Here is a 15,339-nt window from a genome sequence, read left to right on the forward strand (position 1 = left end):
TATGAGTCTCTTTCTCCTCCTGTCAACAATACATGTCCCAAGAAAATGTTTAACAACGAAATTTTCTACAATGTTTTACTTTGAAATGCTCACAGGGGGAAAAAAACTATTGAAATGTAAAATATAAAAATAAAAACCCAATGTTTTTCACAATCAAGTCTTGATTTCTCTAATAGTGTGCTTGCTTAGTAGAACCTGAGTGAAACTTTCTCCTTCTATTTTTCTTTAGGGTCCTCCAGGGAAGGATGGACTTCCTGGGCACCCTGGACAGAGAGGTGAAACTGTGAGTATCTGGAAATATGAGTGAATAATTAAATCTGACCTATGCCATGCTAACTGTTTTTTCTAAACTCTTCTGTGTACATGAGGAGACTCTCCTCCATTAATTCATATTTCTAGACTTGTGTGTCTTCAACTGTGTCAAGAAGTCTATGAGAATAAAGTCACATTTGTGGCTGGATCCAATAGGCTAATGATGAATTCATTTGAATATCACATACTCAGCTTTAATTTTCTTTTTTTCATAATTATAAGTTTTTATTGGCAGAACCCATGTCTGGGTAATTTTTTTACAACATTATCCCTTGTATTCACTTCTGTTCTGACTTTTCTCCTCCTTCTCTCCACTCCCTCCCCGAGATGGCAAACAGTCCTATACATGTTAAATATGTCACATCAACTTTAATTTTCTTTAAAAAAAATTATTATCCACTAAACCTGCTCTGATGGTTCATTGTGGGCTAAGGCTCTGGCATGAAGAAATCTAGAAAGGTTTTGTGACTAACCCTGAGAAGAGACTGATGTTCAGAGTTAGATTAACCAAATTTGGAGAAACATCAAAACATTATCAGAATATTGGCTACACTATGACCTTTCTGGGCCAGGGTCAGGGGGGTGGTATCTATAATGACACAGTCAGCTACAGGATGGAGTACCAGTGCTATCTGTTGGTAGAGTAAGTACTTATACTGATATCACAAACAATCTTTTTTTAAGCATTGAAGGAGACAAAAAGAGTTACTTAGCCAGGAGGAGATAACCAGGACAACTAGAAGATAGATAAGATGTGCTAAGGACAATTCTTTCTGCCTTTGCTTCTAAACCAGCCTTAGAGTTTTAATTACTAGTCAAGCAGTCCATATAGATATTTGTAGAAAATCACAAATAAATGTCATGCAATTTCATTTATCCAAACCCAAGTATATTAATGTGTTTCTAGTCTGTACAGAGTATATTGTATGTTTACATTGGAATGTACACTATTATGCATAAATTAGAAGAAAGCTAAAGAGTTCTCACTTTTTTTTAGCTTACACAGTGAGATATTTTTTATAATGCATAAGTTCATGGAAAAAGAATCCCTTTGAACTTCGTCTTGCCTTTACAAACCTGGATGTAACAAATTAAATTGTAGTTACTCATAATAATGACCTTCACAGTTAGTTACATAATGTTGGCATTCTTCTAAATAAATATGTCTAGACAAAAATTATAGTTCTTAAATTAAACTTTTCATAAGGAAAAATTTTAGTAATGTAAATAATACCTGCTTGTGTTAACTGTGTCTCAGGATCACATATTTATCCTTGACCTTCAGATTGAATTTTTCCATTCTTTAGAATTTTATAATGGCGGGCATAACAATGTAGTTTCCAAAATGCTTCTAACCTTTTAATTTTTGGAAAACCAATAGATCAATAATGTGGACAATTACCCAAGACTCATGCAGTCTGTAGTTGTCCTGATTGTTCATGCTCAGAGTGAAACCCAAAATTACATACGCTGAAGCTGTTCTCTTGGGAACGGTATAGACACTGCTGTTGGCTTGGCCCAGATTATTAAATAATTATTCTCCAACTTGAATTGTCTTCTGCCTACTTTGTTACCCCATTATAGTCTCTTTCTTCTTTTATACCACTTTGATTCTTTTTGATAAAACTTCTTTTAATTACCTCTTAACTACAATATGGCATAATGGATGGTGGCAAAGAGATGGGGATTAATTTGATATTTTATTTATAGGGACAAATTAAAACATTTCTTCTGAGCTTTGTATTTTTTCTCAAATGCCCTGCTGGAGCAATAAGGTAGAAGGCTTTGCATCTGGTGCATTTTTCTCCTCTGACTTAACCTGGAAGGTGGTAAAATAATTAGTTTGCTTGTCATTTGCTAGGAAATAATGTAAACACTTTCTAGCTGTATTCTTTTTGTGCCTATTTACACAACTAAAGGCTGAGCTTGTGTGTGTGTGTGTGTGTGTATGTGTGTGTGTGTGTGTGTGTGTGTGTGTGTGTGTGTGAGAGAGAGAGAGAGAGAGAGAGAGAGAGAGAGAGAGAGAGAGAGAGAGAGAGAGAGAGAAAGAAAGAAAGGGGGGAGGGCAGGCTTGCAGTAATTTACATGGGTGATGGCTTTGTCCTCATCTTTCAGACCCATTTAGGGCATTTCTGCCAAAGAAGTGTTTATCTCACAGAGGCCCAAATGAATACACATACCCACGAGATGTACTCGTGTCCCATCCCCAGTGTTTGCCCTGTTCTGACTTTTTCAGTTCCATGCTGATCCTGCTGGCAATGGCATGTGCTAAGAGGCTGAGTGGTGATAATAGTCTCAGTTTTATTATTAACTTACTGCCTCTCTGAGTCTCAGATTCTTCAACTGTAAAATGAAGGAGCTGGGCCAAGTGCCCTTGAAGGTTTTAACCATCTAAGATTCCTTTGAAAATGGTTATCAGCATGAAGCGAAAGACTATTTTTCAGCTTGGGGCTGAAGGAGAACTTCTCCTCCAAAAGTCTCAGTTTTTGCTCAGCATTAGAAACAAAGATGAATTACTATTTTAGATGTAGGAGATAAGAATAGCTCAATGCTTTTGCATGTAGGCTTTGGCAAGAGATGATGTCCATCATGGAACCCACAGGACATGGGTTTGAGTATGCATGTGTGTGTGTCTCTCCCCCTTTCTCTCTTTCTCTGTCTGTCTCTGTCTGTCTATCTGTCTGTCTCTCTCTCCAAGAGCATTCAATATCACAGGAATGAATGTGTGTATGTATGTATCCCCTCCTTTTTCTCTTGTCTGTCTCTTTCTCTCTATCTCTGTCTCTGTCTCTCTTTCTCTCTCTCTCCACGAGTATCCAATATCACAGAAATGAACATTGTAGGGTCCAAGAATTCATTCAAACTCTATAGTGCCTTTACTTGGCTCCTATATGATGGAAATGCATTCATGTCTTAAGGACATTTTCAATCCCAGTCTTTCTGTCCCATTCATTTATCTATACTGAGCAGAGAAAAGTTTCCTTTTGAAGGGAGGAATAAGGTATCTGTTTCTTAAAGAAATAGCATTTCTCTACTTCTTGAGAAATGTAGTTTTTAGAATTATGTCATATAGGTATAAAGTAGATCATGTAGGTATAAAGTTGCACAATCAGGATACAAACCCAGGTCCCTCTGACCTAAAATCTGATCCAAAATGCCACACTGCTGGTTTAGTAACTCTGTGTTCACCATAGTTGATTTTACCTACTATGGTCACACAATAGGGAAATATTCCCTGATTTTGGTCATGGTTATGATATTGTGAGATCCTATTGTAACAAATAACATTTTTTGAAGGCTAAAAGGCTGTTTATATTCTTTGAGATGCAAGATTATTCTAGATATCAGTAGTAAAGTCTGTAATAAAATCTGTATGTCCCTAAAGACTGATTTTTTCTCTAAATGACAGGCTGAGATTTCAAACTAATTATCAAATGCAAATCATCATTTTTTTGCATTTGCTTATGTTACTCAACCAGAAAGAGAATATTTCATTTTAATCTAGAGCCATATAGACAATTTAAATCACTGAATTGAGAACCAGCATGGAGTCACAATTGCTTGTTTAGAAAGCTCAGAATAGCAAGGAAGTTAAATTATCTATTGAGCACTAAAGGGAGAAAGAGAGAACTACCCATGAAGTCACTAATGAGAAACAGCCAAGAACATTGGCTGCACCAGCTAGACATGGGAGAAAAAATGGCATAAGTCTACTCTGAAAATGAATGTTTCATGACATCAAAAAATTTAACTGTTGGTTTGAACTATGTTTCTCAGCACAGAAACATGGTGTATTGGGAGTACTGAATGCCATATTCATCTGGATTATATCTTCAAGAAATTAAATGCAAAAACAAAACAAGAAAAATGGAGGCTCTCTTTGTGAAATCTGGGACCTCTAGATGTTGAGGGAGTTTGTAAATGTTCTAAAGGGAAATGGGATATCACTAGGAGCTGTAGACATGAATTTCTTTGCATATTCAAATGTGATGAACTTCTTTCTTAACAGGGGTTTCAAGGCAAGACTGGTCCTCCAGGCCCCCCAGGTGTTGTTGGCCCCCAGGTGAGATATTAATTTTGGAATATTTCTTGAATCCTCTAGCACTTTTCATACATACTTCAAATAAAATGATTTCCCAAACAAGAAAACTATGAAGAAAAAAGGGATTGGTGATTTTAAATCAACCAGTCAACTAATAGTTATTTGTATCTCTGTTATGTGCAAAACCCTGGAATTAGCTCTGTGAAGGAATACAAAAGAAATAAAAAATATGAACCCTCCCTTCAGTGAGCTTACCATATAATGAGGAAAACAAGATGCAAACACATGAACAGATGGTGTTCATTACCCAATGAGTATGATAGTAAATATACATGATCAGAGGAGGATGAAATCAGTGTAAACTCTGGTAAACTAGAGGTTTTCATGAGCTTGACATGGACTTTGAAAAATAAGTAGAATGTAGGAGAAAAGTACAGAGAGAAGTGTTTGAAGTAAAGGGAATAGAAGCAAGACATACATTTCAGGGTGCATTTTAGGGACCCATAAAGAGACTAATTTATCAGGCTGAAACAAAGAGATCATGTTGCATAGTAACAGGAAATAAATCTGAAAAAGTTTCAGATTATAGAGAGTATTAAATGCCAAACTAAGAAGAGTGAACTTCATCCTAATAGAGAGCCTTTTGACATTTGACTTGTTAATGGTTCTCCCAATTCTTACCTCTCTTGATTCTTCAAATAATTGTGAATTTCTCAGTGGATGATCACCAATGAAATCTTTAGTAATGGGAACATTGATTTTCAGCCAGGAGATAGGATGAGTATCAGTTAAACAGAGATACAGGTCAATATATTTCTTAGAATCTTACACTTGATGCAGATATGATGTTAAATAAAATATTGATTTTACTGGTCATATGATAGAAAAGGAGAAAAAAAGAAGCTCCAAGAGTTATTCATAATGAGTTTTCTTTTTCACCAATATATTTTAAGTGTATTTAGTGATAATTTCATTGAACTCATTTTCCTTCTATGTTCCTGTGTAATGGAAGCCTTGCCTTGCTTAATGAAAGATGGCAGTCAATTGGAGGAAAGAAATAAAAGGTAGACACACAGTAGCAATTAATGTGTCCATTAAATAATATCAAGGATGTCGGTTTCTTATGATCATGTTTTTTGGTGATGCTGCTTTCCAAACTTTACTGGAGAGAAGAGAAAGTGAAATAGTGAGAATGGATCCTTAATTCTACTGATTAGGGGTGGTGTCATTGGATATGGAAAGAAAAGTTTCTGTTCACTGTCCCTTTTTCCTTAAAAACATGCTAATTATGTGATCTTCACAGGGTCCCACTGGAGAAACTGGCCCAATGGGAGAACGTGGCCATCCTGGACCACCTGGCCCTCCAGGTGAGCAGGGTCTCCCAGGCCTTGCTGGAAAGGAAGGAACTAAGGTATATTATTAATTTCTTTGCATTAGGGAATACTTTTCTGAAAGAATCATTCCTACAGTTTATCACTTTGATGGGTCATAGCCTTGTTCCCTTTAAAGAAATGATATATTTTGAATGAATCTATTTATAAGCAAATGATAAACATGATAAAGAAGTTGAATATTTTTTAATGTAGAGAACCAAGATCTGGTTAGGGGCTTCCCCAATAAATTCAGCAACCATTTGGAAAATACACATTGTGTATAGAGCACTGTGTTGAGTGCTAGAAGAAATAGAAGGTAAGACATAGCCCATGTCCTTAGGTAGCTTAATCTGGACTACCATATATAATAATTTAGGTAACTATAATACAGCTTTTATGTGACACTGAAAAAGACTTGGTTATTGACCTAGAAAGTATCTTCTGGACCTAATCTTAGATATCCATGAAGAGACCAGAAAATACCATGGCTTGAATGAGATTTTGTCAAGCTACTGTAAGAAATTGATGGCTTTTTTATTTTACTAAACTTATTTTAAGGAGTAAAATAAAATCATGGGGCCCAAATATTATTTTGTCTATTCTGCCATCATCTATAAATAGATTTGCATAATACTTCTATTGCCCACCTTTTGATCTAATCTAAAAATCAGACATCTCATACTTAAAAGAGGAACTAAAATAGAAAGTTCTATTTCTTAAGCCAACTAAAGTCTTTAAACAAAAATTTGAGAGTCCTGCACTATTAGCTATATCTAAACTTACTCTTGCACTGAGTTTTAGAGAGAATACAATCAAAGCTTATTATGGTTATCATAAATTAACAAGGAATAACTAGAAGTTATTCGTTACTTAAAAAGAAATCTAAACTATGACTCTTTCCTTTAGGGTGATCCAGGCCCTGCTGGAATCCCTGGGAAAGATGGTCCTCCAGGGTTAAGAGGATTTCCTGGTGATCGAGGTCTCCCTGGCCCAGTGGTAAGTTAAAAAACTGAAATGACAGAATAGTATTAAATCTTTTGGGGTGTACTAGATTCATTTAGCAGTCTAGTGAAGTTTAAGATCCTTTTTTTCTGAGTAATAATTTTTAATGCATAAAAGGAAATGCATGCAATTACAATAAAACCAATTATATTGAAATAGTTATCAAAATATATTTTTGAAGGTTTGCATATGCCAGCTTAAGAATTCATTTTAGATAATTCAGACAGAGAAGGGGGTTATTTAAAGTTCCTTTTGACTGAAATTCTCTTTCTTTCAAGGGAGCTCTTGGATTGAAAGGAAATGAAGGTCCTCCTGGCCCTCCAGGTCCAGCAGTAAGTAGCATTCTTTTGCTTTCTCCTTTTTTCTTTCCAATACTTGTTATATATTTCAATAAATATTTCTCAACAGTGAACATTTTTAAAATTGAGTTTCAAATTTCTTTTTTTGATTTGATCACTTTGATATACAGAAGTAGCACTGGTATTACTGGGTCAAATGGTATGCACAGTATTATAGCCCTGTAAGTATAGATCCAAATTGCTTTCTAGAAAGACTGGATAAGTTCACAAGTCCACCAACAATGCAATAGTGTCTTTTTTTCCACATCCCCTCCAACATTTGTTTTGTTCCTTTTCAGCAACATTAGCCAATCTAATAGATGTGAGGTGATACTTCAGTATTGTTTTAATTTGCATTTAGTGATATTAGTGATTTAGAGCATTTTTTTCATATGATGATGGGTAGCATTGCTTTATTTTTTTACAATAATTTTTATTTTAAAAATATATTCAAAGATTATTTTCAATATTCACCCTTCTAAAACCTTGTGTTCCAGATTTTTTCTCCTTCCCTTTCCCCCACTCCCACTCCTAAACAGCAAGTAATCCAATATAGGTTAAGCATGTGCAGTTCTTCTATACATATTTCCACTATAATGCTGCACAAAAAAAAAATCAGATCAAAAAGGAAAAAAAAATTAGAAAGAAAACAAAAAGCAAGCAAACAACCAAAAAAGTGAAAATGCTAAGTTGTGATTCACATTCAGTCTCTACAGTCTTCTTTCTGGATGCAGATGGCGCTCTTAATCACAAATCTATTGGAATTGACCTGAATCACCTTATTTTTGAAAAAGATCCATGTCTATCAGAATTGATCAGCATATAATATGTTCTTGCTGTGTACAGTAGTCTCTTGGTTCTACTTATTTCACTTAGCATCAGTACATATAAGTCTCTCAGGCCTTTCTAAAATCACTCTGTTTCTTATAGAACAATAATATTCCATAACTTATCTAGCCATTCTCCAATAATGGACATACACTCAGTTTCTAGTTCCTTGCCACTGCAAAACAGCAGCTACAAATATTGATTTCTTTATCTGATGACTGCCTGTTCATATCCTTTCACCATTTATCAATTGGGAAATGACTTATATTTAAATTTGACTCAGTTCCTTATATATTTGAGAAATGAGATCTTTATAATAGAAATCTGCTGTAATTTCCCCACCTCAGTTTCTTGCTTTCCTTCTAGTCTTGGCTACATTGGCTTCGGTTGTGCAAATCCCTTTTAATTTAATGGAATCAAAATAATCCATTTTTTACATCTTATAATGCTTTCTATCTCTTGTTTGGTCATATATTCTTCACTTATCCATAGATCTGATAGGTAAAATTTTCCATGTATTTCTTATGTATTGCTTATGATATTACCATTTATGTATAGGCCCATTTTGAACTTATTTTGGTATACAATTAGAGAAGATATATATTGAGTTCATGACAAACTACTTTCAATTTTCCTAGTCTTTTTTGTTGAATGGTGAGTTCTTGTTCCCTAAGCTTGGATATTTGGGTTTATCAAACACTAGATTACTATGATCATTTACTGTTATGTCTTGTTTACCTACTTTCTTCCACAGATCTACCATTATTTCTTAGCCAGTACCAGATCATTTTGCTAATTATATCATTTGTCATATAGTTTGAAATCTGGTACTGCTAGTCCATCTTCCTTCACATATTTTTTATTGATTCCCTTGATATTCTTGACCTTTTGTTCTTCCATATAAATTTTATTGTTTTTTTTTTCTGGTTCTATAAAATGATTTTTTGGTAGTTTGATTGTTATGAAGTAGTACTTTTTTCTTTTTACTTTACTTTATCTTCCTTAATCTTCTCTGTACAAAATAAAACAAAACTCTTGCTAATGCATACCTGAGATTTCTAACATCCTTGAGTGCTGTCATATAGTCTATATCATCATAAGTGCATGTTAAATTCATACTTTGTGAAGCATATTGACACACACACAAAGGTGATCTTGATGGTGAGAAATCTGACATCCACATCATAAGAATTAATGAATCAATTAGGAATGTTTTCCTTGGAGGTGAGAGAAGGATAAAAAAATAGGTATTTAGTAAGCACGTAGTATGTGCCAGTCACTGTTAATCACTATAAAAATGAGGCAATGGGAACAGGGCTGGATTGAGTGTCAGAGGACCCGTGTCCAAAATCTAACTCTTTTATTTGCTACCTATGTGATCTTAGGCAAATCACTTAACTCTATTAGGCCTCGGTTTATTAATCTATTGAATGGAGGGCTTGGACTAAAGGACCCCTAAGATCTCTTCCACCTTTAAAGCTATAATATGCTGCATAGTTGAGACATGGGGTAAGGGGAATTTTTCCAAGAAGGCAAATAGTTTTATTCTGTATGACTTAAGAGGACAGAATTAGCACCAAAGGGTTGAGGTGACAAAAAAAGCAAATTTTGGCTCCATATGAAGGAAAAAACTATAATAATTAGAGTTTCCCTACAATTTTTTAGATTGCTCCATGACATAATGGACTCCTTGTCCCTGGAGATATTCAGGCAAATGTTTTCAGATTTTTATTTGATTCCTGTTTTAGGGGAGAGAATGTACAAGATAACCTTTAATGCTCAATGTCTTTATATGTAAAATGAAAAATTTTACATTCTTCTAATTGTTCCATTTTCTTGGTGACAGAAACAATGACAGAAATGTATATTTTATATGTGTATATATATGTATCTATCTAAATAAAATCTCTTTTGAGTTGATTAAAAAGAATTAAATGAATGAGTTGGACTAGATGGCCTCAGAAATCTTCTTCTACTTTGATTTTCTTATCCTCATACAGTCTACCACTTCCTACCCCTTAAGATTCTATTGCTCATGAGGTACATAGTTGTGTACAACTACAAGGAATCTAGTATGAATACAATAATTTAAGAGTATCTTGAATTCCAGACTGTGTAGTTTGTTCCTATAATAGATAAAAAGGTGTCATATTGATTCAAGAGTAAAGAGAGTGGGCTAAAGAAGTCATGCTTCTGTGATAGAGACCATTTGCAATGATTCTATTTCATAAAATATTGTTTATTCTTCACCCCAGGGATCTCCAGGTGAAAGGGGCCCAGCTGGTGCTGCCGGACCTATTGGCCTTCCTGGGAGACCTGGACCACAAGGACCACCTGGACCTGCTGGTGAGAAAGGTGCCCCTGTAAGTATTGTTTTGACAAATGGCCTAAATCAGGGCTTCTTAAACTTTTTCTACTCACAATCCTTTTTCGGCTGAATTATGTGCCCTTATGTGGCTTCAGGTATGTAGGTATAGAAATTAAACATTTACTGAAAACAAATCATAATTTTGTGACCCCCCCCAATTCAGTTAGGAGATCCCAAATGGAGTCATAACCCCCAATTAAAAAAAAACTAGGGCCTAAACCAAGAGCCATTGCCCCTCTGAAATTATGAAGACAGTTTTTGCATCCCTGGCTTTCTCTTTTTCTTCTTCAACAGATTACATTATGCATGGATACTCTCCCAGGTTAGCCTTTAAAGGAGTTGGGGGAAGGAAGCAGGGTTGTTTCTGTTTCTAAAGTTTGAGAACTGCCTGGGAAAAGAGTGGGTAACTTCCAAAGCTTCTTGATTTTAGTCCAAAGGAAGGATTCCCTAATGTTTGGGGAATTAGTTTAGTGTACTCCTTGTGCCAGAAGGGATGTACAGGGACTAGCAACCATCTGTAATTCAGTATGTTTAGCACCTGGGTTAAGAATGTGACATCCAAACATTTCTTCTATATCTGTGTCAAAGGACATGTGAACGGAAGGAGAGCTATAAAGGGCGTTAGTCTCTTTAGACTTGGCCCTTGGGATAGGTCTCAAGGTTCCATGATTTATGATTAGTGACATCTCCCTTAGATTGTATTTAGACACCCATATTTGACCTTTCATCTCAAAAGAAATTGCCATGGGAATTTTTTGCCCTTTTATATTTCTCCAATATGGTGTTTTCCCCATGCAATTAGTGTACCAGATTCTGTCCCATCTCTGATTAAGGCATATAACCTCTTTTCTTAGAAAATTCCTAAGAAGCAGATTGCATGGCTCTTGTTTCTTGGCAATTAGAAGTTTAAATGACTTCTGTGAAAACAAGATGCAGGATCAACAATTTGCACCTGGCCAGGGAATAAATTCTTGGAAAGGAAAAGAATTGACCTGATTTAAGAAATCTCCTTGCCCTTAATGACCTGGGAAAAGGATAATGCCAAATTCGACTACTCTCCTCAGGACAATATTGCCTTTTTTAAATTTAAGCAACAGATGGGAAGATGGAGGGACTGAGTCACAAAAACATTTACTGTATTCCAGAAATGCCTGATCTTCACTGTCCACTGGTTTTAAGATGGTTCTTGGCTATTAGATACTCTCTATTTGTATAGGGTAGTTTTCTTGGAATCTTGGCACTTGAATGTATATCTTTATACTCTTTTAAATGGTCAAGTCAACAGTTCTATGCTCTGTTCTTAGCTTTGTGATAGGTCTTGGTGGATGAATGAATGCAGGTGGGATGGAATTTGCAAGACAAAAGTTAGAGGAAACTCATCCCTTCCTTTGAGAGGTTTTTCTCTCTTGTTGGAGAAAAATTCTAACACACCTAGAACAATTAGAGAATAATAATAGAATTATTATTAATAAAGGAACAAAGGGGAACTCAAGAAATATTCTGAAGACCTTTCTAGACCTGGTCCCTACTGAGTTATCAGTCTCTGTATCAGTAACTCTGTTCATCTATTCTATTTCTTTTTTTCCCTTCATGAGCAGCTATCTATTGATTCAGAAAATGTTATCAAAACATATACTTTAAAAGTCTCTTCTTCCTTTGCAATCATTGCAGCTTTTGAGAAAACTCCAATTTTTTGACTTCCCATATTATTGGGTGTAGAAAAAACAATGGGACATCATTTACCCATGCCTCTGTAATTGTAAAGAATAACATCTGTCCCATCCCATCCTATCCTGTCCCATCTCTGATTCAATAATGTCTTTTCTTTTCTTAGAAAATTCCTAAGAAACAGATTGCATTACCTCCTTGCTTCTTTTTTCCTGAGTAACATTAAGGAAAAAGCTTATTCCCTCAAAGTCTCTTATTGTGACTTCCATTTGACTTCAACTCTGAAATTTTACAGCCACCCAGGCTGCTCCTGTGTGCAAATAGTCATGCAAATACACACTGGTGCAGTTTTTGATTCTGAATCGAGAATGCCAGACTGATCCCAGGTTCCAGAGGAAATTGGCAAACGCCAACATAAGCAATTTCAAATTGAGTTAAAGCATTTTGTTGATTGATTGGTGTTATTAAAAGTGTTATTTTTCCTGAAAATTTTGCTCTTAGTGGTTCATGGGAAAAAAGAGCAGCCCAGTTCTATTCCTCGGGCAAGAATTTCCCATTGAAACCATTTTTGGAACATCTGTGCCATTGAGAATATGTTCAATGCCTTATTGGGGAGATAAAAAGGCAATTTAGATGACATCTAATCATTTACAATGGGGCATCCAGGATTTTGATACAACTAAGTTATGTACCAGAAAGCTAGAGCACATCAGGCATTCAGCACATATAAACCCAAAGCAAATTCAGTTGAAAACTATTTTGTTCATTGTTTCAAGAAAGTAAATATTTAAGCAGGAGCCCAGTAAGAATTGCTTTATCCATTTAAAAGCTTTTCAATTCCCCCAGAATAGCTCAAGAGAGAAGAAAAGGTCAGTGTATCTCTAAGAACTAGTGGCTTGATTAGTCAAGTGGGGAAAGGAAGTTATATGTACATTCTATATTCGGTACTGGCATTTATTCCTGACTTAATTAGAGGAGAAATTGATATCAATAGGAACCAAATGTGAAGAGGAGAAAGTGATTCATGGAGAGGGAAAAGGAAGCTGTAGAAGAGAAACCAGAAGCATCAGCTCCTGCAATGCAGCAGAGAAAGAAAATGAAGATATTTTCATGAACCAATGCTACAGTCAGAGCTAAAAAATTGCAGTTAAATCTTTTCATCCATTTTCCCTTTCAATAAAATATGTTTGTCATTTCATTTTTCTCTTGAGGCAGTAGGGTTTAAGTGACTTGCCTAGGATTATATAACTAGAAGGCATTAAGTGTCTGAGGCTGGATTTGTACTCAGGTCTTCCTGACTCCAGGACTGGTGCTCTATCCATTGCACCCTGTAGCTGCCCTTATGTTTACCATTTCAGAAGAAAATGGTTCCAGTGCTAGGGAAACCCCAAAGTGAAAATTCAAGGGAAGTAGTATGATACAATCAGCAAATCATTGGCTCTGGATTCAGGAGGCTAGGTTCAATTTTCATCTCTATGTCCATGGGCCAGCCCCCTCATTTCCCTGATCCTTGGTTTTCTTATCTATAAAATGAGGAAGTTGGATTGAAATGCCTCTGAAGTCCCTTTCAGCTCTCTCTATAGGAGCCCAAGAACCTACTGTTTTTAGGATTAATCAGAGTTTAAATTGTAATGGTCAGAAAAATGGATTCAAAACCCTCCCAAAGATGTTGGTTTTATTAGGTAGAATTGGGGGGGGGGGGAAGGAAAAGAAAAGAACTTATGGAGGGGCTGTAGCTCATATTTAAATTCTTCTGTGAGTAATAATACAGATCAGCTCTGGATCCACTTCCCCTTCTCTCCGATCAGGTACTATTTTCTCTTGGAGAGATTTGGAAAGACAGAGATTTGACTTTTGTTTATAATATAGAATTTAATAGTATTCTCTCATTCCTTCTTCACAGAGCTAATATTAATGCAAGAGCCTACACAGTTTCAATTTCAAATACATTAAGATGGGAGGCTTCCTCAAACTTCCTTTAATTCTTGCTCCCCCTACACACCTTCCAATAAAGAGTCATCCTCTAGACTAAACTCCCAGGCAGCCAGACACTAACTCTATCTCACTTAGTCACTCCCACTCCACTGTATGTGACTCAATCCCAACATCTTCTCAAAGACCACCAGCCCTCAATCCAGACCTCTTTGAGCATCATGCCAGAAACTCCACTATTGAAGAACCACTGACTTATTCTTTTTTCTCATGACCTTCCAAACGCTTAGGATTAGTTCAAAGAAGCCTCTTTATCATCAATATCAAAGGACCATCTTGACCTTAAATAAAGTCAAAGAACAATTGGTAAAGAGTTATGGGTAGTCATATTCCATCATTTCCCTCTTCCCTATACATACTATCTTTTCTATATATCTTTTCTCCCTTTTGTAAGTACTCAATATCTCTGAGAAGATGTTTTATTACTTTTTTCCTTTTTATGGTTCCATTGTGTCTAAGCTTTTCTTTTTAGGGTCCTACTTATAAAATGAAAGAATTCACTGGTTTTTAATCACTGGTTTTATATCATCCCATAGGGTGAGAAAGGTCCTCAAGGACCAGCCGGCCGAGATGGCATTCAGGGTCCTGTAGGGCTCCCTGGCCCAGCGGGTCCTGTAGGCCCTCCTGGAGAAGATGGCGATAAGGTGAGAAAAAGCTGTGGAATATAGCACTTCTTTTCCTAGAATGGCATAGAGTAAAAATCCGCTAATTCCTTCCTAGGAGAAACTCTAATCTTAACAAGCACTTAGTCTGAATTATAGATAATTCTTTAAAAAATTACTTTCAAGATCATATAATAATGGAACCCAAAGAGCAGGACATAATAATAACTCATGTTTGTAGTGTTTTAAGACTTAGAAAGTATTTTCTCCATAGCAGTCTGGTAAGGTAGATAGATAGTATAACTACTGTTATTACCCTAATTTTACAGATGAGGAAGCTGAGGCCCAAAGTGCCGCCAAAGGCCAAATGACTAGTGAGTAGCAGAGCTGGGATTTAAACTCAGGTCTCCTAACTCCAAAATCAGTTTTCTTTCCATAACACTTTGCTGCCTTAACCAAAAAAGAAACTTTTTCATTTATCAGTTTTAATAACCAGATGAGAATACTATATAATTATCATTTTATCCTTTCATTTTCCAGTCTCTTTACTAGAAAACCACATTTGTTATTTCTCCCAGATAATTGTTCCATGTATAAAAGCACCTAACATTAAGTAGTTAGAGGAAAGAGTCTGGAGTCCTGGATTATAGTTGCAGTTTTGACCTGGTAACTCACTGTACCCTTAGATAGATCATATCACTACTCAGGAATCATTTTCCTCATTTTTAAAGTGGAGGTTAGATTAAAAAGAAGAACTCTATGATTTCCAGCATCAAAATTCTGTGATTCTGTGATTAATGCTCCCTTTGAGACC

The 15,339-nt window shown here is 35.8% G+C and overlaps 1 protein-coding gene across 2 annotated transcripts in view; it reads left to right on the forward strand.

The window, feature by feature from the left end:
* The window catches only part of COL5A1 (collagen type V alpha 1 chain), a 292,321-nt gene that overhangs the window by 232,383 nt on the left and 44,599 nt on the right, over positions 1–15,339 (forward strand). For both annotated transcript variants that reach the window (XM_051980301.1, XM_051980302.1), the window contains exons 37-43: positions 230–283; positions 4,322–4,375; positions 5,658–5,765; positions 6,634–6,723; positions 7,008–7,061; positions 10,151–10,258; positions 14,460–14,567. In XM_051980301.1, coding sequence (XP_051836261.1) covers positions 230–283; positions 4,322–4,375; positions 5,658–5,765; positions 6,634–6,723; positions 7,008–7,061; positions 10,151–10,258; positions 14,460–14,567 — 576 coding nt within the window. The remainder of the gene's footprint in view (positions 1–229; positions 284–4,321; positions 4,376–5,657; positions 5,766–6,633; positions 6,724–7,007; positions 7,062–10,150; positions 10,259–14,459; positions 14,568–15,339) is intronic.

The sequence above is a fragment of the Antechinus flavipes genome, chromosome 2 (genome assembly GCF_016432865.1).
Source record: "Antechinus flavipes isolate AdamAnt ecotype Samford, QLD, Australia chromosome 2, AdamAnt_v2, whole genome shotgun sequence".
Taxonomy (NCBI): Eukaryota; Metazoa; Chordata; class Mammalia; order Dasyuromorphia; family Dasyuridae; genus Antechinus; species Antechinus flavipes.